Source organism: Triturus cristatus, chromosome 6 (assembly GCF_964204655.1).
Source record: "Triturus cristatus chromosome 6, aTriCri1.1, whole genome shotgun sequence".
In the NCBI taxonomy this organism is placed as follows: domain Eukaryota; kingdom Metazoa; phylum Chordata; class Amphibia; order Caudata; family Salamandridae; genus Triturus; species Triturus cristatus.
In genome coordinates, this window is record NC_140589.1 from 1,850,101,615 (window position 1) to 1,850,129,069 (window position 27,455).

General features: G+C 48.8%; 1 protein-coding gene across 1 annotated transcript in view; it reads left to right on the forward strand.

The window, feature by feature from the left end:
• GPN1 (GPN-loop GTPase 1) overlaps positions 1–27,455 on the forward strand; it is a 107,695-nt gene that overhangs the window by 58,984 nt on the left and 21,256 nt on the right. Inside the window, exon 10 of the mRNA XM_085613327.1 lies at positions 20,047–20,129. Within this exon, the coding sequence (XP_085469453.1) occupies positions 20,047–20,129 (83 nt within the window). The remainder of the gene's footprint in view (positions 1–20,046; positions 20,130–27,455) is intronic.

Below are 27,455 nucleotides of genomic sequence, written 5' to 3' on the forward strand. Positions count from 1 at the left end.
AGGTCTCATAAGGGAGCTAGGTCCCATGAAGGAACTTCTGAGGAGACCAGAAAATCTTTGAAGACTCATTATTAGGCTAAGGACTCTAAGAAAAAGGAGAAGCAAAAACAATTCTCCTCCGAGACCGCCTCTTCAGTGCCATCTACACCTGCTAAAAGAGATGGAGACCGCCCTCATGCCTCCTACTCCAACCTGTCGACGAGGCATAAATCCTCTGTCAAATACCTGTCAAAGACACCATCACTGTCGACGATAACCCCATTGATGGTCCCATCGACTACGACGCCAAGACAACATACTTTCCGACGACACCGTCAACGAGGATTAAGATTGCAAAAATATCCAGGACAATACGTCCTGAGGTTACTTTCCCTAGTAAGGTCTCACCTTTGCTTCCCAGCCACTTACCTTGAGGAATCTGATAATGACGGCTCCTTTGGACCATCTCGCAGCCCTTCGGAGCTCCATGTTAGATGCCAGGGTCAGGATGCCGACTATAATGATCAACATTATCATCCTCTAAGAAATTATGAACCCTATGGATATTAGCCTGATCCTCCAACTAGGCAGGATAATGTACTAGTGCCCAGACCCTTAGTTCAGGATCTTCAGGCTATGCTCATTGACTATATGATACGTTTTCCAGTCCCTCCTGAGGAGCAGTTTCATAACATAGGCCCCCACAGCCACTCCGGGGCGGGGTGCCCCTGAGCTCCAGCCCCCCCCCCCCCCTCTCCAGCACAGTACCGTGGTCTGAGACGTCTTGATTGTCTGGAGGGAGCTCCTACCTGCACTTTTCAGGGGGGCCCTCAAGTTTCGTTACGCCAGGGCTGCGGAGCAACCAGGGTCACCATCACCACAAACTGTGACCCTCCTATTCCAGCACCTTTCCCTGTGCCCGCCACTCCTAGAATGACACCTGCTTCCCATATAGCAGCACCTCGGAGAGACGATCCTTCGTCATCTGATAACGACAGAGGAAAGCGATATTCCTGAGCCTCAGCCTCCATTAGATGACTGGGATGACTGTCATTCCCACACCCTCCCCACCGCCTCAACAGCCTGTTGATTCACCCCCAGAAGACTTCGGAGGTTTCCATAACCTCATGGAAAGAGTGGCAAACAGATTACACCTCCCTATATGTGTTAAACAGTCCAACTGTTTGCTCTATGATTTTGAGGAACAAGGGCACTTCAATTACCTACAATAATGCTTGCTATTCTGATTCAAGCATGTGAATCTATGAAATATCCAATACTGGATAAGAAAATAAGTGATTGCAGTTATCCAGCATTAGTATCTTTAATAGATTCACATGTGACCCACCCCCCTCCCCTGAGAGACTCCCCTTAGAGCTAGGGTTTTTCCCACTTGTGTGTGAAAATCTGAGGGACTCTGCCTCTCTTGGGATTGTTCTAGAGGGTGCTGACACCTGATTGGACATAGTTTCAAGTTTGGACATTAAAAAAAAATGACAGGCTATTAAATTGAAGGCCTAGTGCCAATATAACCTATGATGGTTTTACATACTGCTTGACTATGCTACAGTGGGACTCCCACTTCGACGAAGGGGAATTATTCAAGCATGTGAATCTATGAAAGACCAGTACTGGATAACTGCAGTTACAGGTAAGTAACTTATTTTCAATGACATAAACCACTGCTAAAAATAAAAATCACCATCTCGGGGAAACCTAAAGTATAGTTAACGTTTAATGCAAAATAGCAGGCAGCATTGGAAAACATCAAAGACAATTGTCTTTTCAACTGACCTGGGCTTTCACTGGAAAATAACAAGTCAATTTAGCTTAATTATTACAGAAACATCTAATTAGCAGGTGGCAGGATATTCTCGCAGAGGAAGCACAGGGCATCCTTGAGAAGATATTCATGTACACAATACATCTTTAATTATTCTCCTAAAATCCCACTTTTCTTTACCAAGTTTGAAAACGACGCTGCACTTTTAGGAAATGTTCAAAAGTACAACCCTAAGTTCTTTGGTTTCCGGGCCACAAGAAGGTTTAGACAGTCAAGAAAGATATTCATATTGGAGTAAAACGGTTGACAACATACTGGGGTATGTATGTGACTGCTAACACATTATTACATGGACTATGTGTAAATGATTCAGGCAAGATTTACATTTTCACACTGTAGGAGAGTAGGATCTGCCTCTTATGTTGCCCCCACTTTTTGTCTGATGTTTACACTGGTTTCTGGCTGGGACCCTGCTAATCAGGGCCCCAGCCTCTCTGTTCTCTCTAAACGACGTGGAGTGCATATTAGGTGTACTAGTGATTGGATACTGTGGTGCCTTATGAGTCCCTAGTATATGGTACCTTAGGTACCTAGGGCACAGGTACTTCACAGGCATACCAGGGGCTGAAGCATGTATTATGCCACCCCTGGGAAGCAGACTAAATCTGACACCACAGGCCTGCTACTGCAGCCTGAGTGAGGTGGTGCTAGCACTCCTCACTGAGATATAGGTTCACTATATCTCTCCTGCACACACATTTAAACCTATCAGTCACCCCCAAGGCAGGCCCCATCAATCCTGAGGGCAGGGTGCTTGGTTTCCATGTGAGGGGGTGCCTCTGCCTGAGGAGGGCCCATCTGCAGCCCTCAGAGTCCATTCTCTGGGGCTGTTTGTGAATGCGGTCAAACCATATACTCTTAAGTGCATTATAACCTCGCGGTAAATGCTAACTTTGGAATGGCTGCATCAAAACATGTCATGTTTGGTGTCAAACGCTTTGGAATCATACCCCCACACCAGTAACTGGTGTGGGAGTATGGTTCCACCCTTCTAGCGGGATAGACATATACCCACTGTGGATACACTGTAGAATCCTGAAGAGCCCTGGCATCACAAAATGGATGCCACCAGTCACAGACACTGGGCTGCCCTCCTGCTGATGACCGAAACTCGCAGTGGAGAAAGCCCAACAATAGGTATCCTGTCAGAGGGAGGTGTGACCACCTCCCAGACAGGGTTTAGTGTATTGGGGCTGGGTAGGTGCACTCCTAGAGTGCTTTGAAGTCCTGCACTGGGGGAGCAGTAGGCTCATTTGTGCATACACCAGTTCAAACCGGCTCTGGGGCTACCTGCCCCTGCTCTGGCGCGAAACTGGACAAAGGGAAGTGGGTGTAGCCACCCACTCCCCTGACCCTCCCATAGGTGGGGTCATAGAGCTATTCCCTCCCTTCCTTCTAGCATAAGTTAGGGAACCCTTGCCATTGCAAACTAGATACCTCTGGACGACGCTCTGAAGAAGAATCCCAGACCTTCGACGTTCCACTACCTCTGGAAGACTGAAGAATCTCCCTTGGAGTCAAGGAGTGACTCCCTTGCTTGGCAGGCACCAAAAACTTGCAACAACTGTTGAATACAAGCCCCAGCTAGGCCCGCAAGAGACAAAGGTTCGCTCTTCTGTAACGCAATCTACAAGGAAGTTGGCACGGAAACTGCAAAATACAAAGACAATGTTTATTAACCCTTAAGGGTGGTCCTACAGTCCACACAACACTCTTCAGTATTGCAAGGAGTAGCACAAAGAACTTACATACACAGTCCCCTTATATACACAACAGAGGGGCTCATGAGTGGGTGGATAGCACATGAAGTCAAAGAACATTACCATTTAGGGTCATTCTCGATTCTAAATCAATACATGGGCGGAGCTAACACACTCCTTGAGCCCGCGAAAACACATGGTCAAGCAGAACTAATTATAACAGACGTGGTCAGTTCTGGGCATGCGCCAAATGGACAAGAGGACTATTTATAAACTGTTGCTAGGCAGATTACAAGAGCAACTAACACAGAGGTCGGACTCTCCTCATGGCGAACACGTGGCAGCACGTCAATACAAAATGGAGTCCAGACTTCGGCCAACATACTGAAGAGAACACGATAAAGGGAAACATTAATGTTTTCAGTGAATGCTTAATCACGATCTGCCTTAATTTACAACAGACGACCCTTTCAGCATTTACTGAAGACATCCGGCTTCCAGGAATAATCATCGTATATATCAATTATCATCATTCCTTTAACCTCTTTAGCTAGACCCTTCTGGCGAGCAACTTCGGCAATAGCTTTCTTATCTGGAATGCAGAATGAAATGCATACAGAACAGCATAATGGTCCACATTGAATACACATACAGAGAAAAAACAGAATTGCTATGATAATACAGAGGCCAGTTAGAACCTTCCAACCCCAGGCAGTAACCAACGCCCAAAACCATCCAGAAAAGGACCATGTGCCGTTTTCCGTGTGGATTTCGGCGGCTATTTTATGCAACTTATTGATGGCGTTATAAACGGATGGCGTATGATCAGGGATAAACACACAACAACTACTTCCTATAATTTTACAAGCTCCTCCTCGATCAGCTAACATCACATCTAATACCATACGATTCTGCAATGCAACTATTCTGGTGATTTGTAGTTCTTCCGTAAGATTCCCAAGAGCAGCAGCGGTCTGATTAGTCACAGCTTCCACCACTCTCGTTAATCTTCGGATCTTTCTACTATTCAAAGCAGCTCCGACAAAGAAGAACAGTCCCAAGTTGAAATCAATATACTGTTGCAAGCTAGTGTCCGTCTGATCTACTTCATTAATTGATAAAGTACGTTTATATCTGTTTACAGTCACATTATTCAGCAATTTCAGATCTTTGTGATACGATGCAGGTGCTAGGAATACAGGGGGTAATAGGAATGATACATAGCATACCCCAGACCACCCAGCTGGCAAACGGTAATAACCTTTATTTCCACATACAAAATAGGTATTATGGGATGCTAGGAAGGTGCTGTTGTTTAGCCCGTCAATATTTAATACCTTTATACAATCACTGACACCAACAGGAATAAAACCCACACTCTGGACACATAGGTCCGCTTGGGCTTGTGCCACTTGGATTACAAACTTATCCTTCCCCATAGTGTCTCTAGTGTTTGTGAAGATATAGGGAATGGATTCATTGTCCGGTCGGTACTCTTCCCATTCCCAAATTGTTCCATTCGCTTGTGGGTATCCACTTCCGTCCTGATGACATTCTTTATTAAGTCTGAACAGCAATCGTCCCACTGTTGGTTTCCGAGTTGCAAACAGCAAAGTGTACCATGCTCTACAAGAGCCATTGTGAGAGAAAGGAAGTGGTATGAATGGCGTACCTCCTTTCTTCTGATGAGCTGGCATCATCCCACATATCCAACAGTTCGTAGCGTTCGTAGCAACGTGGGTATGATGCAGCATCTGGATAAAAGTGTTGTTCAAATAGGACTGTCGATGCTTCAACTCCTGATATGGCAATGTGTAAAAGTAGTGCTCCGCAGGCACTGGAGTCGTCAACACAAGTGTCTCTCGGGCTGGAGTGGCCTCCTCCACAAACCATGTTGTTATGCCAACAATAGCTATTGTTAGCATGAACCCCAACGCACAAAGTATTTTCTTCTTCTCCATGTCAAAGGAAACAATACCCTACTAACTTCCTGAAACTAAAAGTCTGTCAGAACTCTTCCCCTTGGGCAGCGGTTGATTTCTTCACCAACGGGCCAAGACGGGTGTCGCTACACTAATGCAGGGCTGATCCCCCCCCCTTGCCACAGCGGCTCTCCGTTTCACTAACCCAAGGGCCGTTCTGACAGTATGTCCCGGTACTAAAGATCTCACTTCCTTGGTCGCAGATGATATCGTCTTCCTCCAGAAGTCGTGTGGTCCGAAAAGAGCTCCTCAGTTTCGTTTGGCTTTGCAGCACGGCCTGTCTCTGCTGCCAGGACTTCTCGTTGATCGGTCAGCACGGCAGTCTCCACCAATCCGGGCGGCACCTTCCGACAGTGCAGGGAATGGATCCAGTTCTTCTTGTTCGAGACTCGTACTGCCGTCCTCGTCGCAAGAAGAACTTGCTCAGGTCCGGTCCATCGGGGCTCCAGACTATTCGACCTGTCGAAGACCTTGATCATCACCTGGTCTCCGGGCCGCAGACCATGTCCTTCGCCAGTAGAGCGATCAGGGAGCGCCTCTCGGACCTGTTGATGAATAGAAACCAAGTTATCCGTTAACTGTGCCAGATAATCACTCATCATCACACAAGGTACATCATACACAGCCTTAGGCCTTGGTGGACCCCAAATGTTCATTGGTCGTCCAAATACAACCTCGTAGGGCGTAAGGCCGGTTCGAGAGTGTGGCACCGACCTAATTGACAATAATGCCAGTGGTAAGGCGTCTGGCCAAGTCAAAGATGTTGAAGCTTGAATTTTGGCAATCTTAAGCTTCAGTGTACCATTATACTTCTCGACCAGTCCTGCAGACTGAGGGTGGAACACGGCATGGAACTTCTGAGTGATGCCTAGGCCCTTCAAGACATACTTTATAACATCCGCTACAAAGTGAGGGCCATTATCACTCCACAGAAGCCTACAGACGCCATATCGAGGGAAAAACTCTTTCAGTAATAGCTTCGCTGTAGTCATCGCAGTATTGTCTTTCGCAGGGTACGCCTCAACCCATTTACTAAAGGCGCACACCACTACTAGAACATACTTCAAATTATTACAGCGCTCAAGCTGGATGTAATCCATCTGCAGAACCTCAAAGGGTGCAGTGGGCGTCGCAAATCCTCCTGCTGGAGTTCGCGTGCCTTTCCCTGGGTTATACTTCAGACAGATCATACAGGTCTGTACCACCCTCTTTGCTGTGCTAGCAATCTCTGGATGCTCCCAGACTTGGGTAAGCAATTTCACAATTGCGGAAGCTCCAACATGTGCTAGCCCATGTGCCATTTGAACCATAGGTTGTACGAAAGCCGTGGGTAACTTCCATCTATCCATCTGTTTATTTCTCCAACGACCCTCGTCATCCAACTCTCCCTCGCTAGCCCATTGCTCCCGCTCCTTTTCAGAAGCGGTCCTTTGTATTTCTCGCACTTCTTCCTTTGCATCACGCCATCTCTCCATCTGTGATTTCACTACATACATGGCAGTAGCACCAGGCTGCATCGCAGTCTCCCGTGCCACTCGGTCTGCTAACGCATTCCCTTCTCCAACTTTATCAACTACTTTCCTATGGGCGCTACATTTAACAATAGCAATTTTCTTCGGGTACGTCAATGCAGTTAAAAGATTATGAACTAACTCCCCATGCATTATCTGTACCCCATGTGACGTTAGAAACCCTCTCTCCTTCCAGAGTATGCCGAAATCGTGCGCTACTCCGAAGGCATAGCGGCTGTCTGTGTAAACATTCACACACAATCCTGTACTGAGCTCACATGCTCGTGTTAACGCTATTAGTTCTGCTGCTTGAGCTGACTTCTGTGGTATGCGTGCTGTCTCCACTATCGTTTGTAACGTGGTAATTGCATACGCTGCTGAAGTCGTACCATCTGGTAGCTTCAGACATGACCCATCTACCCATAGTTCTCCATCTACCTCTGAAAAGGGCGTATCCTGGAGATCGATACGACCCTTTGTCTGTTCCTCAGTCACAAGAATACAATCATGCGCTTTCTGCGCCTCCGGCTGGGTCTCGGGGTATGGCAACAATGTGGCCGGGTTTAATGTCACGCACCTTTTCAACGTAATATGAGGAGCCAAAAGCGTCAACTCATATCCCGTTAAACGGGCACTGGTCAAATGCTGCGTCTTTGTTTGGTTAAGCAGGGCATCAACAGCATGGGGAACTAACACCAACAGTTTATGGGATAACACAATTCCTTCACTCTGCCGTATTGACACAGCTGTCGCCGCAACCGAGCGAAAACACCCTGGTAATGCTCGGGCGACAGGATCAAGCACAGCCGAAAAGTATGCACACGGGCGCTGCTTGTCGCCGTGCATCTGCACTAAAACTGATAATGCACATCCATCTTTCTCATGCACATACAATGAAAAGGGTTTTGCATAATCAGGGGTCCCTAACACTGGTGCTGAACAAAGGGCCTGTCTTAGTTGCTGGAAAGCAGCGTCACACTCATCTGACCAGGGGATCGGGATGGGCGTGTCTTTTGTCAAGAGCGCTAGTAATGGCTTAGCTATGTGTGAAAACCCCAATATCCACTGTCTACAAAAAGAAACAAGACCCAAAAATGCACGCACATCCTTCTGCGTGGATGGTCTCGGTGTGTCCAAAATTACTTGGATACGATCTGGTGTGAGTGCACGCCCCTCCTTAGACAAAAGGTGACCCAGATAAGTCACCTTTGGTCTACAGAATTGCAATTTCTTCCTAGAGACCTTATGATTGTGGGACGCTAAAAAAGAAAGTAAGGCTATCGTACTTTTCTCACACAACTCCAGGGTGTCAGCCGCCAACAGGATGTCATCAACATATTGAATGAGGGCGACCCCCTCGAGTAAAGCAAAGGAATCCAACTGTCGCTTCAAAGCCTGACTGTAAATACTAGGGCTTTCTGTGTAGCCCTGGGGAATTCTACAAAAGCGATAAGATCTATTGTTTAATGTGAACCCAAAGAGAAATCGGCTATCAGGGTGGATGGGAATAGAAAAGAAGGCATTTTTCAAATCAATCACTGAGAACACGGTCGCCGTAGGCGGGACCAGGGTGAGCAACGTCGTGATATCAGAAACCACCGGGTACTGAGGTATCACGATCTTGTTAACCTCTCTCAAATCAATAATGAACCGATAGACCTTGGCATCCGTGTCCTTTTTCAGAATAGGGAGAATCGGACTGTTACAGATATTGTAGGGAACCTCTTCCACTACTCCTACTGCGATCAAATCTTGCACAATCTGTATGAGAGCTTCCTCGCCCTCCTGGGAAATGCGATACTGCGGGAGGCGTGGTAACACCGCCCCCTCCTGAACACTAATGTGGACCGGAGGAATCACCATTTGTCCCACATCCGTGTCCGAAGTCGCCCATAAAGCGCGGGGGAGGGTAGCCAACAAAGCCTCCTCTGAGATCGTACACATCCGCTCGGATCGGGGGTAATTGTCATTTAGAATCACTCTCACACCCTCGGGGGAACAGCGAATCGTAGCCCTAAAGTGTTTTAACATGTCAAGGCCCATAATGTTATCCGGTGTATACGGGGCAAGCAAAAACGAACAGGGTGCAGAGAAACAATCAACCTGAAATGCAAGGGGCTGCGAAAGAGGGCTGCGGGAGAGCGCACCGTCAAACCCTACCGATGTAACCATTGAGCCGGATGGGGGAGCCCCTGGAGCCAGGTACCTAGATAATGCACTACGTGTCGCTCCTGTATCCACTAGGAACTGATCAGTAGAACCTAAAACCTCAGCCGATACATAAGGACCCGTCTGATCGACCGGCACCTCAACTGCTTCAGACCCCCATCCAACGCATTCCTATGCATGCTGAGAATCATGATACCCCGAATGATCGGCGTCTGATACATGATACTGGTGCTGACGATCGAACACATTTGAGCTATCCCGGTGCTGCCCCGCAGTGTCGAAACGGACATTATCATTAGAATTTCCTCTAAAGTTTGAGAAACCCCCTCTACCTCTCTGGCCACCCGGGGTGTGCCCCTGCCGCGAAGCATGCAACGCTGGGCACTCCCTGGCCCAATGGCCCAACTGCTTACAGTACGCACATTGGTTTCTATTCAAATCAGATCGGCCCGAAGGGGGACCATAAGATCCGCCCCTGCCCCTATTATTAGTATTACCCCGGCGGGGCGGGCCATATACTTGTGCTAACATTACTTTTGTTTTGAGATCTTTCGATTTCTTCTCCTCCTGGCCCTTCGCCTCTTGCTCCTGACGCTCATAATACTGGGCGATGGTCAGAAGGGCCGTCGGTGTCGCGGAGGACCAAGAACTCTCACTCGCTTTTAACCGGGCCGCAACTGCCGGCAGCAGATTAGCCACATATTTGTCCGCAAAAAGGTGGCGGCCTGTGTCGTCGGTAAGCGACTGACCACTAAAGTCATGGAACGTTTCTTCAAAGCGCGTGAAGAAATCTGCCACTGACTCATCAACCTTCTGCTTACATGCCGCCAACATATTCCAATCAATCTTTTTAGGAGGGATTATTGTTTTTAATTTAGCGACAATAGCAGCAGGAAGATCTAAAATACTCTGAGGTGGTTTCTGTGCGGGCTTCCGCTCCCTATCCTCATCCTCAAGGTCAGACCACCGGGCCTTAAAAGCAACTATATCATCCACCTTTCGGACAGATCGCCACGTGTCTGGTGGTAGAATAAGGCCAAAGAACAAGTCTATATCCGCTAGGGTCATAATGCAGGAATTCAAGGCCCCCTCAACTTCTTCATAGAAGGCCGCTGGATTCTTGCGGGGGTCAGGTAATGCATTTTTTAACGCCATAACATCGGCTCTATGCCATGGAGTATAAACCCAATTATACACAAAATATCCCCTAGCATCGGCAGAGTTAATGTCCGAGCTAGTCCCTGCTCCTTTCGGAGGGACATACAAAGGTGCCGCCTCTCGCATTGGTTTAACATGCACTATGTCATCCTTATCTGACTGGGAGGTGGATGAATGGCCCCCTGCTGCAACCGAATCCTGCTGCTCCTCCTCAGCTCGGTGACGTGCTTTCTCTCTAAGCGCCAGCACTTCGTCCCGTAAGGCGAACAGTCGTCGAGCCGCCTCTGGAGCCTTAGGGGGAGAAAAAACACCGTCATGTAATGCTTTAACCTCCGAGGTCACCTCTGCAGGCTCAAAAACACCGGAATATTTTCGGAAAGCAGCAATTACGTCGTCAGCAAAATGAGACAAAAAATACACCCTCTCTATCTTGCCATGACCCCCAAGTTTGAAATAAGTCCTCTATGGACATCCTGCCCTTGAGTGCACGAAAGGAAAGTTTCCGAAGGTCAGCCATGTTCTCGGCCGATAGCATGGACCGCGTGTCTACCTTACCCGAGGCTGGGCCAGAATCTTGCGGCCGTGGAGCAGATGCGCCAACATAAGGGGGCGGAGAGCGATCTAGTAGATAAAAATCATCATCAGGATTATTAAGGACAGGATAAAGCGGCTGGCGAACGACATATTGACCCGAAACTTGGAGCCTACGCTCTTTCTCGTGTTTCTCCGCCTGCTCTTTGTCCTCCCGACTCTTCGCTTCTTCTGCTCGCACATGATCATTCTTTCGTTGCTCTTTATCAAACAGCGCTTTCTCACGTTTCTCTCGCTCACGCACTTGCTTCACCCATAACCGCACACACTCAAACATATCCTGACGAGCACGACGCTTACACAGACACTGTTCCACATACTCAATCTTACGCATATCAAATGATCCATACAACGGCCATCGCAACTCAGGATCCTTCCTAGTATATTTCCTCCACAATGTGCTGTACATTATGGAAGAAAGACCATGTTTCACATACATATCCCTATTAGGAGTCCCCTCTGGGGGGGCTGGAGCAGATTCCTCGAGGTTCAACCGGCTTCCAAAGCAGCAACCCCACTTACGGAGTGCGCTAAAAGCAGGCATGCTAAAAATAATGCAAAATATGCAATATTATCAAAATAAAATGGCACTTAATCGTTGCGCCGTTCCAAGTTTACACAGCTCCGGAGAAATTTCTCCACATTACCTGCCTATATGTGTTGCAACGCATATATTTCACAAAGACAAATTCAAAATATGACTAGTCATCACAAATCAAACTCAAATAGCCAACCCAGGCTTCAAAACTCGGGGCAAGTACCGTACAACGGTTCTTACCAATCAAGAGTCCAGGTTCCAACTGCCAAGCTCCACAATCGCCCAAACGGCTCTCACGGCAGGACCGACAGAAGAGGTCTCAGTCGATGACCGGCGCCACCCAGACGGTCAGCTCGGAAGGGAAGGAAGAAAAACCTCGGGATGCCAGGGCTAAGACGCCGCTGGCAGTGATCACGTCCCCGGCCAAATTCCTCACCTTCGTCGCGACCAGTCCTTCGAGCATCCGAGTCGCCGATGAGCCCCACGTGACGGGCGCCAATTGTTGAATACAAGCCCCAGCTAGGCCCGCAAGAGACAAAGGTTCGCTCTTCTGTAACGCAATCTACAAGGAAGTTGGCACGGAAACTGCAAAATACAAAGACAATGTTTATTAACCCTTAAGGGTGGTCCTACAGTCCACACAACACTCTTCAGTATTGCAAGGAGTAGCACAAAGAACTTACATACACAGTCCCCTTATATACACAACAGAGGGGCTCATGAGTGGGTGGATAGCACATGAAGTCAAAGAACATTACCATTTAGGGTCATTCTCGATTCTAAATCAATACATGGGCGGAGCTAACACACTCCTTGAGCCCGCGAAAACACATGGTCAAGCAGAACTAATTATAACAGACGTGGTCAGTTCTGGGCATGCGCCAAATGGACAAGAGGACTATTTATAAACTGTTGCTAGGCAGATTACAAGAGCAACTAACACAGAGGTCGGACTCTCCTCATGGCGAACACGTGGCAGCACGTCAATACAAAATGGAGTCCAGACTTCGGCCAACATACTGAAGAGAACACGATAAAGGGAAACATTAATGTTTTCAGTGAATGCTTAATCACGATCTGCCTTAATTTACAACACAACGGTCGCAAACTCCACCGCTCCCGCCGGAGCCCAAAGTCCCTGCAGCCCAGGAAGAGGATTTCCTAACTTCTCTAAGGCCATCCTGAGTCCCCAGCGACGCAGAGGCAAGTGGACCCCACGAGTAACGAGGAACTGCAATCCCTGGGTACCGTGCACTATTTTCGAGTGCAACCCCTTCACAACGTTCTACAAACCTGTGCTTTGGGCCACGTGTGGTCCAAGCCTCTAGCAGGAATCCCTCCAAAGACAGAGGCCTACCCCGTCCCTAGTGACGGCGGGCCCCTGTTGAGTGGATCCTCCCGAGGCGTCTTCGTGATCCCTTGCCGGCTGGCTTGTGGGTCCCCTGAAGACTTTCCTACAATTCCAAAGGGCTCCCCTGGTTGCTCCAGGCCTGCCCTGACTTACCCTCGCTGGGTGAGTCCCCCAGACCTTGTTGGTCTGCACCGCTGACTTTTTGTCCGTTCCACGAGACTTGCTGTTATCAAGGCTTGTTGGCTCCTATCTGGTCACCGACACCGCAGTAAGCTGCAGACTTCGTGGGACACACCGAATCCAGTTCCTGGTCGTCGTCTACGCCTCCTGGACCCCGTGGCTGAAGAGTCAAGACACCCGTGAACTACCTGAAAACACCTGACGACTGTGGGCTTCCATCTTCCTTGCCCTGGGTCACTGCCAAGTGACTTTGAACATTGTCCCCTCTGCTTTCAGGTCTTCCTTCTTATGAATCCAGGCTTGGATTCCACCGGACACTTCTTCTTTCTTCACAAACCGCAAGTCTTCATTGGCTCCCATTGAAAACGACGCCGCGACCCAACACCAATAGACACATATGCACCCGGCTTCCCTGGGTGAGGTAACTCAAGCACTACGGTGCTCCTGTGGGTGTTGGCCCTAGAACTACTTACCCTGCAAGTGACTTGCTTGTAGACTCTACCGAAGTGCCCTTAAACTCGTAATTTCTAACCGCGACTTGCCCCATTGAAGTCTACGGCGATTCGCGCCTGTGTTCACACACTGCACGCGTCCCCCGTGGGTCTTTACTTACCTGCCTTCGGTGGTTTCGTGAGGCCCCAACACTTCTAAAGGCCCTAGGCCTTGTCCCTTTGCAAGTCGTTGTTCTTAAGTCTCTTTTTTAGTATATGGTTTGGTACGCCCCTAGGGCCCCAACCATATTTGTGCTTAATTTATTGTGAAACGTTGATTTGTACATATGTTCCTGACTTCTAATCTCATAAAGAGATTAGTAGAGAGTTGTTAGTAATAAATACATATATATTTGATATATATACCTGTGTGGTGTCCTTTCATTTGGTGATTCAAGAGATTATGTGGTAAAACAAGCTGCTTTACATTCCTCTAAGACACGGGTACTCATAGTACGGCCCGCGGGCCGCTGGCGGCCCGGCAAGCCTTCCTTGGCGGCCCGCGGACCTTGCAGACATAGTGCCCTGTGCTTGTCTGCGAACACCACCAGTAATCCACTTATGGATGTCATCACCCTCCTGAAAAGGAGGGACTATCCTGCTCAGGTTCCTAGTGTCAAAAGAGTGTTCTCTAACTCTAGGTTAGTACTTCTGGCACCATGGGATTCTAATCCCAAGTTCTTCATAGCCCTCTAAACTTCTAGGGTTTCCTTATCTAGGGCCAAGCTTTCTTGATTCTGAGCTTGGCTTTCTCACGTTTGAGAAGGTGTTATTTCCTTTCTAAAGAATCCTCACTCTTGCTAGAGATGGAGGTCCTTATGGAAGTGACAGAGGAGGTTGAATTAACTGAGTAGGACCTGGACCTCTCCTGAACTCTTTGTACCCTCCCAGGAGGAGTAAAGGGGGTCCTACCTCTAGGGCCTCCCTCTGTGTCACTAGAATTATATCGAGGGGGATTAGAGTTCTCCAGTAAGGGATCTTCAGACTTCTGGATATGCTCAGAAGCAGAGTCATGGGTGTTGGACACCCCTTGCTAATTTTCTGAAGCATCACCACCCATATCCAAGTTATCCTGCCCCTCTGACCGATCAGGAGTTTGAAGGTCATCCTGCAGAAGCATTTCCGAGAGCTGCTCGTTGTTAGGGTTGCTAGCTGTCTTCCTTTCCTAGAGGCAGCAAGGGTCCAGTGTTCCTGGAATTTAAGACCAATGTACTTGATTGAGCCCCACTGGACTCACCAACCTGAGACATTGTACTAGGTGTGTAGTGTGGTGTAATGCCCCTACTGAACTAAACTTTCAAAGATTGGAGAAAGGGTTGGGCTAAGACCCTTGACAGCCAATCCAGAAAGTTCAGTAGAACTTACTAGATAAAAGTATTTTATATGTGCCTAGCTAGTGGTGATTTTTCATATAACCAGTAGCGGCTCCTCCGCTAAGGCGCGTCTCCGCACTGTTCAAATGGAAAAATAAAATGATAACGTATCATTATCATTTTATTTTTCCTATTGAGTCAGTGGCTCACAGGGCAGGACTGGCCAGGCCAGATCAGGGACAGGAGTGGTTTACACTCCTGAAGTGCGCAAGACTGCTTGGCCGGCCCTCGGGCTGGCCAAACAGTCCTGCACACTTGGCATCTTGTCCCACCACGCTTGCTTTACATAGCCTGGTAAGGAACATGCAACTTCTCCCATTCCCCGTCTGAGTGCCGATCCATAGAAGGAGAGGTCAGAGGAAAGAGACGGCGGCCTCCCAGTTAAGTGTTTTTTAGATCTCGCTGAGCCAGCGCATGCGCTGCTCTGCTCTGCGAGAAATTTAGTGTGTGAGTCTTTCAAAGTGCTGCCACAGGCCTTTGGTGGCCTAGCGCTTGCGTTCACGCGAGCGTGCACGAGCGCAGCCGCCATCTGTCTTTGATCGCGATCACATTCACGGGCCGTGCGGCCGTGTCACTTTCACGGCCGCGCGGCCAATGCTTGTCCTTACTACTTTGGCATTCAAGTGCTGAACATAATCACAATAGCAGTAAAGTGCAGTGAAACGATGCAGCACTTTCCAGGCCGTGCCGACCCGCCGCCTGCAGTCTCCCTAGGAAGTGCAATCAGCGTCTTGACGCGGTTAGGTCATCCCTTCACGCGCCTGTCTCCTGTCTGGAACGTGGAATGGTCTCTGCTTTCATCGAGGGAATGCACCCTTCCCTGCATTAGGCTGCACCGCCCTCAGCATGTATGACACACACATGCAACGCCACCCCCATTTGTTGAAATGCATAGAGCTGCGGGATCTTTCAGGTTGCTTGATGGTCATATAAAATACATGTTCAACAGTTGGCCACTGGATGCTTGGTTAATTTCAAAGCCACGAAGGCGGAACCAAAAGCACTGCATTGGAAGGCTTACAAAGACATCACTCCAACACAACACGTTACGTGACGTCATAGGGGTCTGGAGCATTTCCTGGTCAGATTACACACGCAAACGCTCTAGCCTCATGCCCAGAAGATGCAGAAACAAGACTCGGTTCCAGTGAATGTCACCTGTGGTCAATTCAGTTAACTACAGATGGGACACGGATGCGCATGCCACTTGGATTTGCCTACCCACTTGCTAAAATGGCAAAATGAAATTAAATCAAAGCCCATCCATCTCAAGAAAGTGAAGTACTACAATTCAAAAAATAAAAAATCTGGCTGAGACGCACTGAACGTTTACCACACAGTGCACTTTCCTCCCCGTGTACATTGAAGTGCATTTTCCAGTTGGTGCCACGATAAATTATTTAAGTATAGGGATCTGACATCAAGCGAATAACCAGACTCTTAAGAGCAGAGAGGTACACGACAGGTTTTAGTGGCAGCCGCCCGACTCGAGCACTTGTGATGGAAGGGCCGTTGACAGAGATGGCATTTGGAAATACCACATTTTGTGCGCTTCTCCTGGATGCCTTGCCGCAGATGAAAGGCAACCATTATAGAAACATCAGAGCTGCTGTCAGCGAGCTGGTATTACGCACGCTTTTGATAAATTGTAATTCAGTTTACTTTATAATCCAATCATCAGCTTTGCCATCCCAGATGCAATTGCTTTACAGCTTACTCTGTGGATCCCCTGTGAGGCTGGAGGCAAACATGTCAGTGATGCATGCAGGCCTGTCCATTACTGCATTACACAGGACGGGGGCGGGACCAGGTGATATTTTTAGAATGCTTAAAGTTACTTCGAGTACAACAAGCATTGGCATAGCCAATAGGTCTCGCCTTTGGGACCTTATAAGTGTTTAGCCATGCAACAGTTGATGTTGTTGCACCAAGGATATTGTGCTGGATAACTAAACACTAAAGGTCCCAAAGGTGAGACCTATTGGCTATGCCAATGCTTGTTTTTACATTTTCTGCATCCACCCCACCCACCTTCACCCCTACCCCCGCCCCCTTACTCCCGTCTGGTAGCAACTGTTACTGCATATAAGCTTCAGTTTGATTAAGTGGAAAAACAGTGCAGGCTTTAATTCCAACTGCTGCACACCAGTGTAGGGGACTGGCTTAATATATGGTGCACAATCTCGGGAGTGATGCATCTTGCACTAATCCAGGCAATTAATGGTCGTTGTTAGAAAGCTCTCCAAGTGGTAGCGGTGGAGAGCAGCCTTCAGGCTTATCTTGAAGGAGTGTAAAGCAGCTTGTTTTACCACATTTAATCGATAGTGTAGATTTAATGAAAAAGAACCACACAGTGTTCATAAAAACAAGACTATCTATTATGTAACACAATCACTAACACATTGGTATATCTCCTAACTGGAGATATCAACAATGCACACAAGAATACTTTAAAATAATGAATAAGTAGCTCAAATATACACTGGTCTCCAGGGGGAAACCAAGCCATATGCTAAGAAAGTGGAATGCGAACTTGAAAGGAGAGCGATACTTGGACCAGAAAAGTCAGAGGAGCTGGGGACATAAGGCACCAACCAAGGTAAGGAACCCCACGGAAGCTGAGTGGAAACACAGCTGCATGGCCAATGGGAGTCGATAGAAAAGTTGTGTTGCAGTTTTAAAGAAGGATCCTTCCCAGATGACCCCGAATAAAACCTTTGGAAGACAAAAGGTTGGAGAGCCACCCTACCCATGGCTGCCCCAGGAACCAGATTACCTGCACCGGGGAGGCCGGGTGCATAGAGCTGAATTGACGTTGGAACCTGCCGTAGACGACAGTGGAAGACTTTGATGAAGGTGCCTCTGGAAAAGCCTGTGAAGGAGTCGCGTGGAATCCAAGAGTGGATTCTTGAAGAGGAAAACCTGCAAGCAGAGGGGGCAGAGTCTATGCCACTCGGAGGTGACCAGGTGGCACAGAAGCACAATGCCCACTGATGTCGGAAGGTTCAGGAGTCAAGACGGTGACCATGTTGCTGCAGCTATGAGGACCAGGTGACACTGAGGAAGACCAGGAGCCGTGCACGAGCTGTCCCACATCGGATGTTGGTGTATAGGTGGTTGGTGTCCGGAGGGAGCTCCAACAAGCCTTGGTAGCCGCAACTGGAATAGAAAGTGAAAATATGCAAACGTTGGGACCAGCAATGTCCAAAGAACTCACCAAGTGCAGGAGAGTCAGAGCAGGCCTGAGCACACAGGGGAGCCTATGAAGCAAAGGAAGAACCTCGAGAGGACCCACATCCCGATTGCACAGGAGTCGCAAGAGGACCTCAGGCAGCTCACCAAAGATGGAGACCACCAGTGCAGAGGATGCTGCTATTCGGGGGGATGAGGTGCTGGAGGATGGAGCTTCATGTAACCTGAAGATCTCTGGAGTGCAGAGTCAACAAGCCTTGGCAACAGCAAGTCAATGCGGTGCAGAGGGGTTTGGTCCCAGCGGCTCCGACGAGGGATACTGCCAGAGAAGACCAGTCAGGCGTCTAGGGAGCTGCAGAACCTCCACCTGTGTTGCTGGGCCTCAAAGTCCGTAGGACCTCAGGAGCAGCAGACTGGTCAGCTTTGTTGCTGTGCTTTCAGATGCCGGGGAGGGACTCCTTCACGCCAACGGAGATTACTTTGGATGTTGTTGATGCCCACAGGCCTTCTGGAGAACCTGGATAAAACACAGACGATGCAGAAGACTTGAAGAACAGCCAGACCAGAAGCAACAGGAGGCTTCCTTGACTCAGTCTTGGTTCCAGTTGAAGTCCAACGAAAGTCCAAGTGTCCAGACGGTCGAAGAGTGTCTTGGTTTCAGAGGTGAGTCTTGTTCCATGACTAATCTGAGCACCCACCCACAGGGGAGCCCTTAAGTACCATAGGGAAAGGGTTGGAACAACTCTGGGTCCCTCCCAGAGGAGGAAATGGACAGAGGGGAGGATACTCCCCTGTCCTTTGTCCAGTTTCGTGCTAAAGTGGGACCCACGGGATTCTGAACTGAGTCAAACCGAAGTATGCAAGGAGGGCACTAAATGTGCTCTTCAAAGCAGTCCGGTGGTGCCTGAAAGCGCCCCCACCCTAGCACAATGCACTAAATTCTGTCTGGGAGGTGGTCACACCTTCTGTGACAGAAAAAATATTGTTCTACCTTCCCCTACTCGAGCTCAGCTCATCAGCAGGAAGACAGAATTGTATCTGTGGTTTGCATCAGCACTAGCTTGCTGGCAGACCCTGAAAGGCTGTTACTGGGAGTGTAGGGGGTCCCCTTAGGAGCCCCCCCAGTACATGGGATCATACTTCCAGCACCGTAATTGTTGGTAGGGGCATAATTCCAACATGTTTGATGCCAAACATGACCAGGTTCGGTGCAGCCATTTTATAGTTGGACATCTCGTAATGATGATATCCACTATATATCTTTAAGTGGCTGACCACACTTACTAATCCAGGAAAATAGACTCTGGGATTTTTAAGGGTGTCCTGCTCATGCAGGGGCTCCCTCACACATGTAACCAAGCACCCTGCCCTCAGGACTGAAGGGCCTTACCTTAGGGGTGACTTATAGGTTTTAAGTGCAGTGACCTTAGATATAGGTCAAATTATATCTGTAGTGAGGGGTGCAAGCACCATCTCACACAGGCTGCAATGCAGGCCTGTAGTCTGAGTTTAAGTGGACTCCCATGGGTGGCACAATACATGCTGCAGCACATGGGAGACCCCTGGTGTACCTATGCCCTGGGTACCTCAGGACCATATACTAGAGACTTATAGGGGGTCACCAGTTGTCAATTGTAGAAAGCCAAAGTACTTACCAAAGCCAATTTAGGGGAGAGAGCACAGTTGCTGGGGTCTTGATTAGCAGGATCCCAGCAGACTATAGTCAAAACACACTGACACTAGGCAAAAAGTGGGGATAACCATGAAAGCAGATCCTACTTTCCTACATGCCTGCATTAAACTTATTCTTGCTTTTCCTCCATTCTTAGCTGAACACGGAATATTTCCACTTTACACATCCTGCTTAGCTTACTAAATAAGAACTATGTGGAGTTTTGTTTATTGTAAGAGCCTCCTTCCCATGCCCCATGCCTGTTCTATGTCAAAAATACGCCGGAGCCGTCTAAACATCCTTTTTTGTTTTGCAGGTGGTTGGGGTGTCTGCAGTGACTGGGACCGGCCTGGATGAATTCTTTGCGCAGGTGTCACTGGCTGTAAAAGAATACGAAAGGTGAGAAGCAATGTCTGTTTGACACTTGTTCCTATTCGAGGAAGGAAGACTCCTGCATCTTTTACTTTTTAATTTCTTTTGTTGTTTTATTATGTTACCTCGCATTTTAGGTATGCCCTAGAGGCCGCTTCAGCTGTTTTGCAGACCTAAGGTTGAATAAAATAAAACAAATCTTAAAATATAAAATCTTATAGGGAGACTTGGAGATGTGAATGTTTAAAGATTTTTGTGAAAATAGCACCTAACAACCCACAAAGCTGCAATGACCGCATATGAAAGCGGTTGGTCAGGACTTTGGTATGATTTGAGGTGCCCTGGTCTAATACAGCTATTGGATTATCCTACGTCTAAACGGTCAAATAGAGTTTCCAAGTCCTGATGTAGAAAGGGACTTTGTCACTTTTTGAGAAGAGAAATGCTTTCTGAGCAGGCTGTTGCTAAAATTGTAGCCTCTGCTGTGGAACTAAAGGCAAGGTACCTGATTCAGAATGAGAGCAGTCACTTTTTCATAGGTGCTGGGATAAAGTTGAAATTCAATCCAATGCAGTGTAACGGCTGGTAGTATATTTTGTCCTGCAGGACTACCTGAAACTCTGGGGGAATGTTTTTCATAGTTCACAAACTTTCTGGTGGACAAACAACCACAGGAGTATGCTTCTAAGGCCCCAGAAGCTATGGGGAAGGTGTCAGACGGAGGCCAACAGCAAACTCTATTCGCCAGTGGTCAGCTGGGTACTCCCCTCCCTCCCCCCCCCCCCCCCCCCCCCCCCAAAAAGGCCTCTTGCAGCATGTTGTGTAGAAACACAGTGGTTAGTCAACGGACCCAGTGAGTCTACTTCTTTGTCCTGGGTGCAATAGGGGACAGGACCAGCCCTTAAGGGCTATTCTGTGGCCACAACAGCAGATTCAGTCCTCTTTTAATCTTTTGTAGTTCCAGTAACTGTTCTGAGGAGGTGCTCTGTGGTGCCAGATTCATGCCTGGCACCAGCTAGTGCTTGGGAATGTCTCCTGAGCGCTCTTAAAACAATGAGGTAAAAGTTCCTGGAGGCAACCCTACCCGTTGGGGTATTTTGTGCAGTAAGACTAACAGCAGTTCCTGTTAGCCCTACCGCAAACAGTCCCACAGTACCCCTCACTCTCAAAATGAGGAATCCGTTCCACCCTTGGGCAGAGTCTGTGTGCCCATCTAGAGGTGTGGCCAGGGTAATAAGCAGTCTTCTTCTGTGGTGGCCACTCAAAACTTATTCTGGGGGTGGCTAACCTGCCACTTGGTTTGGGCCAGCCTGACTGTAGGGACAAAAACTGAGTATTTCCAAGTGTCACCTAACAGTGGCTTTTGACGGGGCAGACCCCTTTGAATTTAATTACGTTTCTGATACCCGCCTCTCCAAAAAACGATCGTTCTGCCAGGGGAAGAAAACACCTCCCCTCTTGTGGGTCATTGTCTCTGCTCTGAGGGCAAACTACTCAACTCTTTCATACCCAATTCCAGTCAAGGAGTGGCTGGGCAGTTGCTGGAGAGTTAATGCAATTAGCCTCCATCAGCTTCTGGAAGTATTTGAATGGAGTCTGTAGGTGGTACAGGTAAACAGTTTGATTAAACTGTATAGTTTGTACTTTGAGTTTTCCATATTTGCCAACTACAGCCTGACCAGGGACTATGTTGTTTTGGGCCTAGTCAATGTATTAACACGCCATTTCTGATCCACTCTTAAAAATGATGCACTTGTGTGCTGTAAGCTGTGCTTAGCGGTGACTTATTTAGTATTTGAAATCAGTTTTTTAATTTGTCAAGAGTGATTTGGACAGGTTGGTGCAGCAGGGTTCAAGTTGTTGGCCAGCCAACACCGGGTAGTATTACAGCTATGTTTAACTGCAGCTGTAGTGGATAGCACAATATGTACTGCAGTCCACAAGTGGCATTTTACTTTCATTGCCTGGGGTGTATTACTGCTCCATTTACTCTGGCCTTGATAGAAAGGTTAGATGTGTCAACCAGGCTTTAAGCCAATATCAGCATATTTTAAAGGTCAAAGCACATAAACAGTCCACTGTACAGCAGTGAGTTCAGGATTACCGGTAGGTAAGTACCAAAAAAAAAAGAAAAACTGTAGAGACGACCCAAAAAAGGAGTCACTTTTGAACACTCCTTTCTATTGGCTGATTTGGTGTATTCTTCCACTTTAGTTGGAATGCATCTCCAAAGAAAACTCATCACATGTTTGTTTCAGCTATGTGTACGAAACTGGATTTTCGTTCTGGTTGCTGACCCCGCCCCTCCCCCTCCCCCCTCACACAAACACACACTTTCTGTCCCCTTTTTAGGTCGAGGACTACCGGTCTGCCGAAAGGCAGAACCGGAAGTCGTAGATTTAATGACTTGGAGAAGAGGGGCTTGAACCCGCCCCTCTTCTCCCCTGTTCTCCATTGGCTGGCCTCGTAAATGCTGGCCAGCCACTGGAGAAGAGGTGAGTCACTCCGATTAGGCTCCGTCCTTTTCGGATCGGGGGGCGTGTTTTTTGCGAGAAGTCTCAAGGAGGAGACAACACCAAAACACGCCCCCGAATCCGAAAAGGACGCGCTGCCTTTCTCCGAGGCGGTGGTGTCTTCCTGATGTAATGTAACTGGTACTTTGTTTCTGACACCTTCGGGTAAAATTCCCGCTATATAAAATTGCTTTAAATAAAATAAACATCGATTTACACTAAAAGGAAAGATTTCCATACCAACATGGACGGCCTCAAACACTGGAAGGGGCTAGCCCGTATCAATGCGAACCTTGCCGTTGCAGAGGAATGGTACATTTCCTTTCCGAAATGGCTACCAGCTGATGGGGTTTCTCGTCGGGGGAGGAGCGCCGGCAACACAGTCCTAGGACGAGGCTCTTCCGGACATTTTTGAGGACTTTACCTTGTGTGCTGGACCTGTGCAGAAGCAGCAGCAGAGTGAAGGAAGCCTCTGGTTGAGGAGCTGCGAGGGCGGACGAGGGGATCAGCCACCCACAGCTGGAACCAGGTGGTGCCCGGCAATGCGGGAGTGGACAGTGGGCTGCCGTTCGGAAGAAGAGCACACTTAGAGGATACATGCTGGAAGGCAGCCTGGGACACGAGTTGCCGGATAACCACAACCACTAACCGGAGCTGCAAGGACCGTACACTGCACTTTACCAGGTCTTCTCCCTTTCACATACACTGCTGCCTCCCGCCTTCCCCAAGCCCCATTTCTCTTTAAATCCTAATGTCCTTGTTCACCCCTTATTGTCATTCGGAGAGGGATATATTATTTTCCATAAAGACCATACGACCCAGTGTTCCCCTTAGTAGTCCCTCTAAAACAATTTACATTGTAATTTGAGTTATAATATTGTTGAGCAGGTCCACTTGAGGAGCAACAAAACCCCTGAAGAGTGAACACACAGCATCAGGTCCGCCAGGGGCGCTTTATTAAACTATATTGACATTTGTAGAAAAGCGCCTACACATTACCGGCTATGTTTTTTGTTGGACCTGATCTTGTACAGAGTATTGTTCGGAAAACTGTTTGTCGTGTATACAGTCAGACAGGCTTGTTCACGTATTAGCTGTAGTACTCCGGTAAACTGACAAAATCGGTGGGAAAAGTAATTTGCAGACTATAGCCCAGGTCGTTTATTTTAGATACCACGCTCTTCCACGAAACACCGGGCACGGACACAAGCAAGTCGAAAGAGCGTTATACTCTATGGCAATAGAGTCCTCCACAGTTACAGCACACCCTTGCCTTGTGGTACTTCCGGTTGTTAGAAGGCCAGAGCGCCCTCGCTCTATGCTATTTCCACTTTCAGAGCCGTCACTTCCGGTCGGTTTGTGGCGCGGTTTCCGGGCCTGTGTCTATTGAGCTGACGGTGAGTCGGGAGGGAAGGAGAAAGCGAGCACACGAGCCGAGATACAAGTGTAGATTTTGCATGCACACAGAAGGCCGGGGGATTTTTTTTAAAATAGATTTCCCCCCATTGGAAAATGGGGTCGAGAAAATAACTAGTCGGTTTCAGGAAGTGGGCATTGTTAAAGTTAGAGCTATTGGCATTGCTCATGACAATGCCGTTTCTTTAAATGTTTTAAAAACAAAAACATATACAAAAATAATGTCATGAGCAATGCCAATAGCTCTAACTTTACCAATGCTGAGACCATTGCATTGTAAATGCTTGTTAGCTACTAGATGATGGTTTAAAAACTGACAGTTCCCTGAGGCCTGCTAACCAGACCTCCGTGCCAGTGCTCTTTCCTTAAATCAGGGTGCTATCTTATTGTTTTACAATTGGTGCAGGAATTTAGAACCCCTGAAAGTCCCTAATAAATGGTACCCCTCGTACCTAGGGCCTAAGTAATGAAAGCGGATCCCTAAGGGCTGCAGCATATCTTATGCCACCCAGGAAACCCACACACATATTTCACACAGACTGCCAGTGCAGGCTGTGTGACATGGTGCAGACCATGAGTGAAAACATGACATGGCACATTCCTGTGTGCCATGCCAAAGTCACTGCATTTAATAGAAGTAAATCACCCCTACAGCAGTCCTTTGAGCCCTAAGGCAAAGTGCATTATATTTTATGTGAGGACTGTAGGAAGCTGGCTCTTTATGTGATATATCAATAATCTGATTATACTGTGTAAAGAGTCCAGGGGTTCCCTTACTAGTGGACAGGGCTTGCTATGCAATCCCAAAATGCTCTATTAGAGGGTAGTGTGGTTGAGCAGCCTTAGGCTTAACACAGAGGAGTGTTAGACTTTTGCAGATACACACAGTAATTAGTAAATGACAACACGACTCCAGGAGATCCACACCAATTTATAAAAATATCAAGTATCCTTATATATGTTTTATGCACCAAAAGCAGTATAATCCTTCAAGTGTGTTTCAGAAATTCTGTGGAAAACAGTAGCAGAAGTGCTTACAGTGTCCAGTATTTACTGTGATGGTCAATGTAGGATACACGGCAGTATCCTGCATCACTGTCAACAATTTAGTAATGGTGGAAATCAGGTGACTGGCAGGACCGTCAGTCAAAGACCGCCGTGGTCTGTGATAAAAGCACACCGGCTTTTGTCAGTCTTTTGGTAACAGGCTCTTGGGGGTCGGACATGGTTTTTACTCATTCAGAGCAGAGGTCTTTGTGGTCCCAGTAGCTGAGTGGAACAGGCAGTTTTTGTTTACCTTGCCCAGGGACTCTGGATGCAGGGACACTAAAAAATGTCTGTATCTGGGGACAAGTGTGCCAAAGATGCACCTCGGTCGGTCCGTTGATGAACAGTGGTCATGACAAGATTGTTTCTGACAAACCGTTGACGCCACCAAACTGGAGATGAAGAATCACAGGAGTGGGGTCGTTTTCAAAATAAGTTGCAGGTGTTGTGTAGTGCCCTCTTGCTGGAGTGAAGACTGAAGTTGTTGGTGGTTGGATTGGCTGCCAACTAACCTTGGCTGCGGCAAATTGAGTTGAAAGGGACCTCACCTGCTGGAGGTAGTCGGAAGTGAGGTAGGGTCTAGAAACGTCTGTGAGAGCCACCTACCACTCTTAGAGTGCTCTTGCCACTTCGCTGTGGGTCACCACCTCGACGGACACACCAGTGAGCACTTTGTTGTTGCTTCAGACTTGGGCTGCGGCGTGCAGGAGACTGGTTCCACCAATCCAAGGGAGTTCCTGGTTCTTTGTCAAAGTCAGGCAAGCCTCCTGGCCTTCTGAAGTACAGGTGCAGGACTAGATGTCTTTGAAGTAGGACTTTGAGACAACTGGTAGGCCGGCAGCGTTGGCGCCAGATCAGTCAAATGCCCTCTTCTCCTTGCACCTCTTCGATGTCCTTCTTCTTCTTAGTACTGCAGGATCTGTTTCTCTGGTGCCAGTGGCTCCCCTAAATACTGAATTTAGGGTTGTAAGGGGAGTGTAGTGCCGACCTCACGACGCCTCCTCCGCCGGCGCCGACACCGGTTCCACCTCCGGCGCCGTCTCCGGAAGACGCCGTTCCACGGTTTAGCCCCTGTCCGGACCCGACGCCGGCACGGCGCCACCTGGCGCCACACCCGACACCGATGGATGACCGTTTCATCTACCGTCCGGCTCCGATCGTTCCTCCTGTTTATCAGGAATCGGATGACGGGGGCGACTGGGAGGGGTCGGAGGACCCTATGGCCCTCCAGGGTCAACTTTCACAGGACTGGGCAGACGAACTGGGGGATGCCAGTGGTCTGGACACTTCGCCGGACGCTGGCTTCATCTCTCCTCCGACTGTGGCTTCGGAGGAAGGTGCAGCTTTTTCAGTGGTGCTGCGCAAGGCGGCCGAAGCCCTGGGGCTCGAGTTGCCTGCTGTGGCCGTGAGGACTAATATCCTCACAGAGGTGCTTCAACCGTCAGCAAGCTCCACAGAGCCTCTGCTGCAGTTCAATGAGGCCCTCGTCGACGTTCTGCAGGGCACTTGGTCCAAGCCCTCCACAGTTCCTCCTGTGGATCGGAACATGGCCCGGCGCCACCGCCCTGCTCCGGGCGACCCCACCCCCGAGAGCCTGGTTATCCAGGCCTCCACTTCCCAATCCTCCTTCCCGTCAGCTCCTCCGGATCGGGAATCCAAGAGGCTGGAAAAGTTCGGGAAGAAACTGTTCTCTTCCCTGAGTTTGGACCTGCGGTCTTTGAACACCGCTTGACTCTTGGACCGTTTCTCCCACTCTCTGTGGGATGCGGTGGAGGACGTGCTGCCACTGTGTCCGGAGGAGGCCCGGACACGTCTCTCCCAGGCACTTGCTAACGGGCAAGATGCAGCGCGACATGCCATACGGTGTGGACTTGACACCACGGACTCGCTGGGTAGGGCGATTTCCACCACGGTGGCGCTCTGGCGCCACGCCTGGCTGAGGTCCACGTCTTTTTCGGGGGATGTCCAGAGTACCCTCATGGATATGCCCTTTGATGGCGCTCGCCTTTTTGGTGAGAAGGCGGATAGTGCCCTGGCTCGTTTTAAGGACTCCCGGGCTACGGCCACGTCCTTGGGTCTCTCGGCCCCACGGCCGCACATTTCCACCTTTCGCCCCTTTCGTGGCCAAGGAAGGGGCTCCTCCTCACGTCCGCCTAGCTACCGGCCGCAGAACCAACCTGCACGTGGACGTGGGTTCCGCCGTGGCGGTTCTAGAGGACAACGTGCCGGTCAGTCCACATCCACCCCGGCAGCATCCGCCTCAAAGCCTTCCTAGTCCGAGCTTTCAGACCCATTCCACGCCAGTGGGCGGCAGAGTTCCTCATCACCTGCTCCACTGGCGCTCCATCACTTCGGACAGGTGGGTGCTGCAAATCGT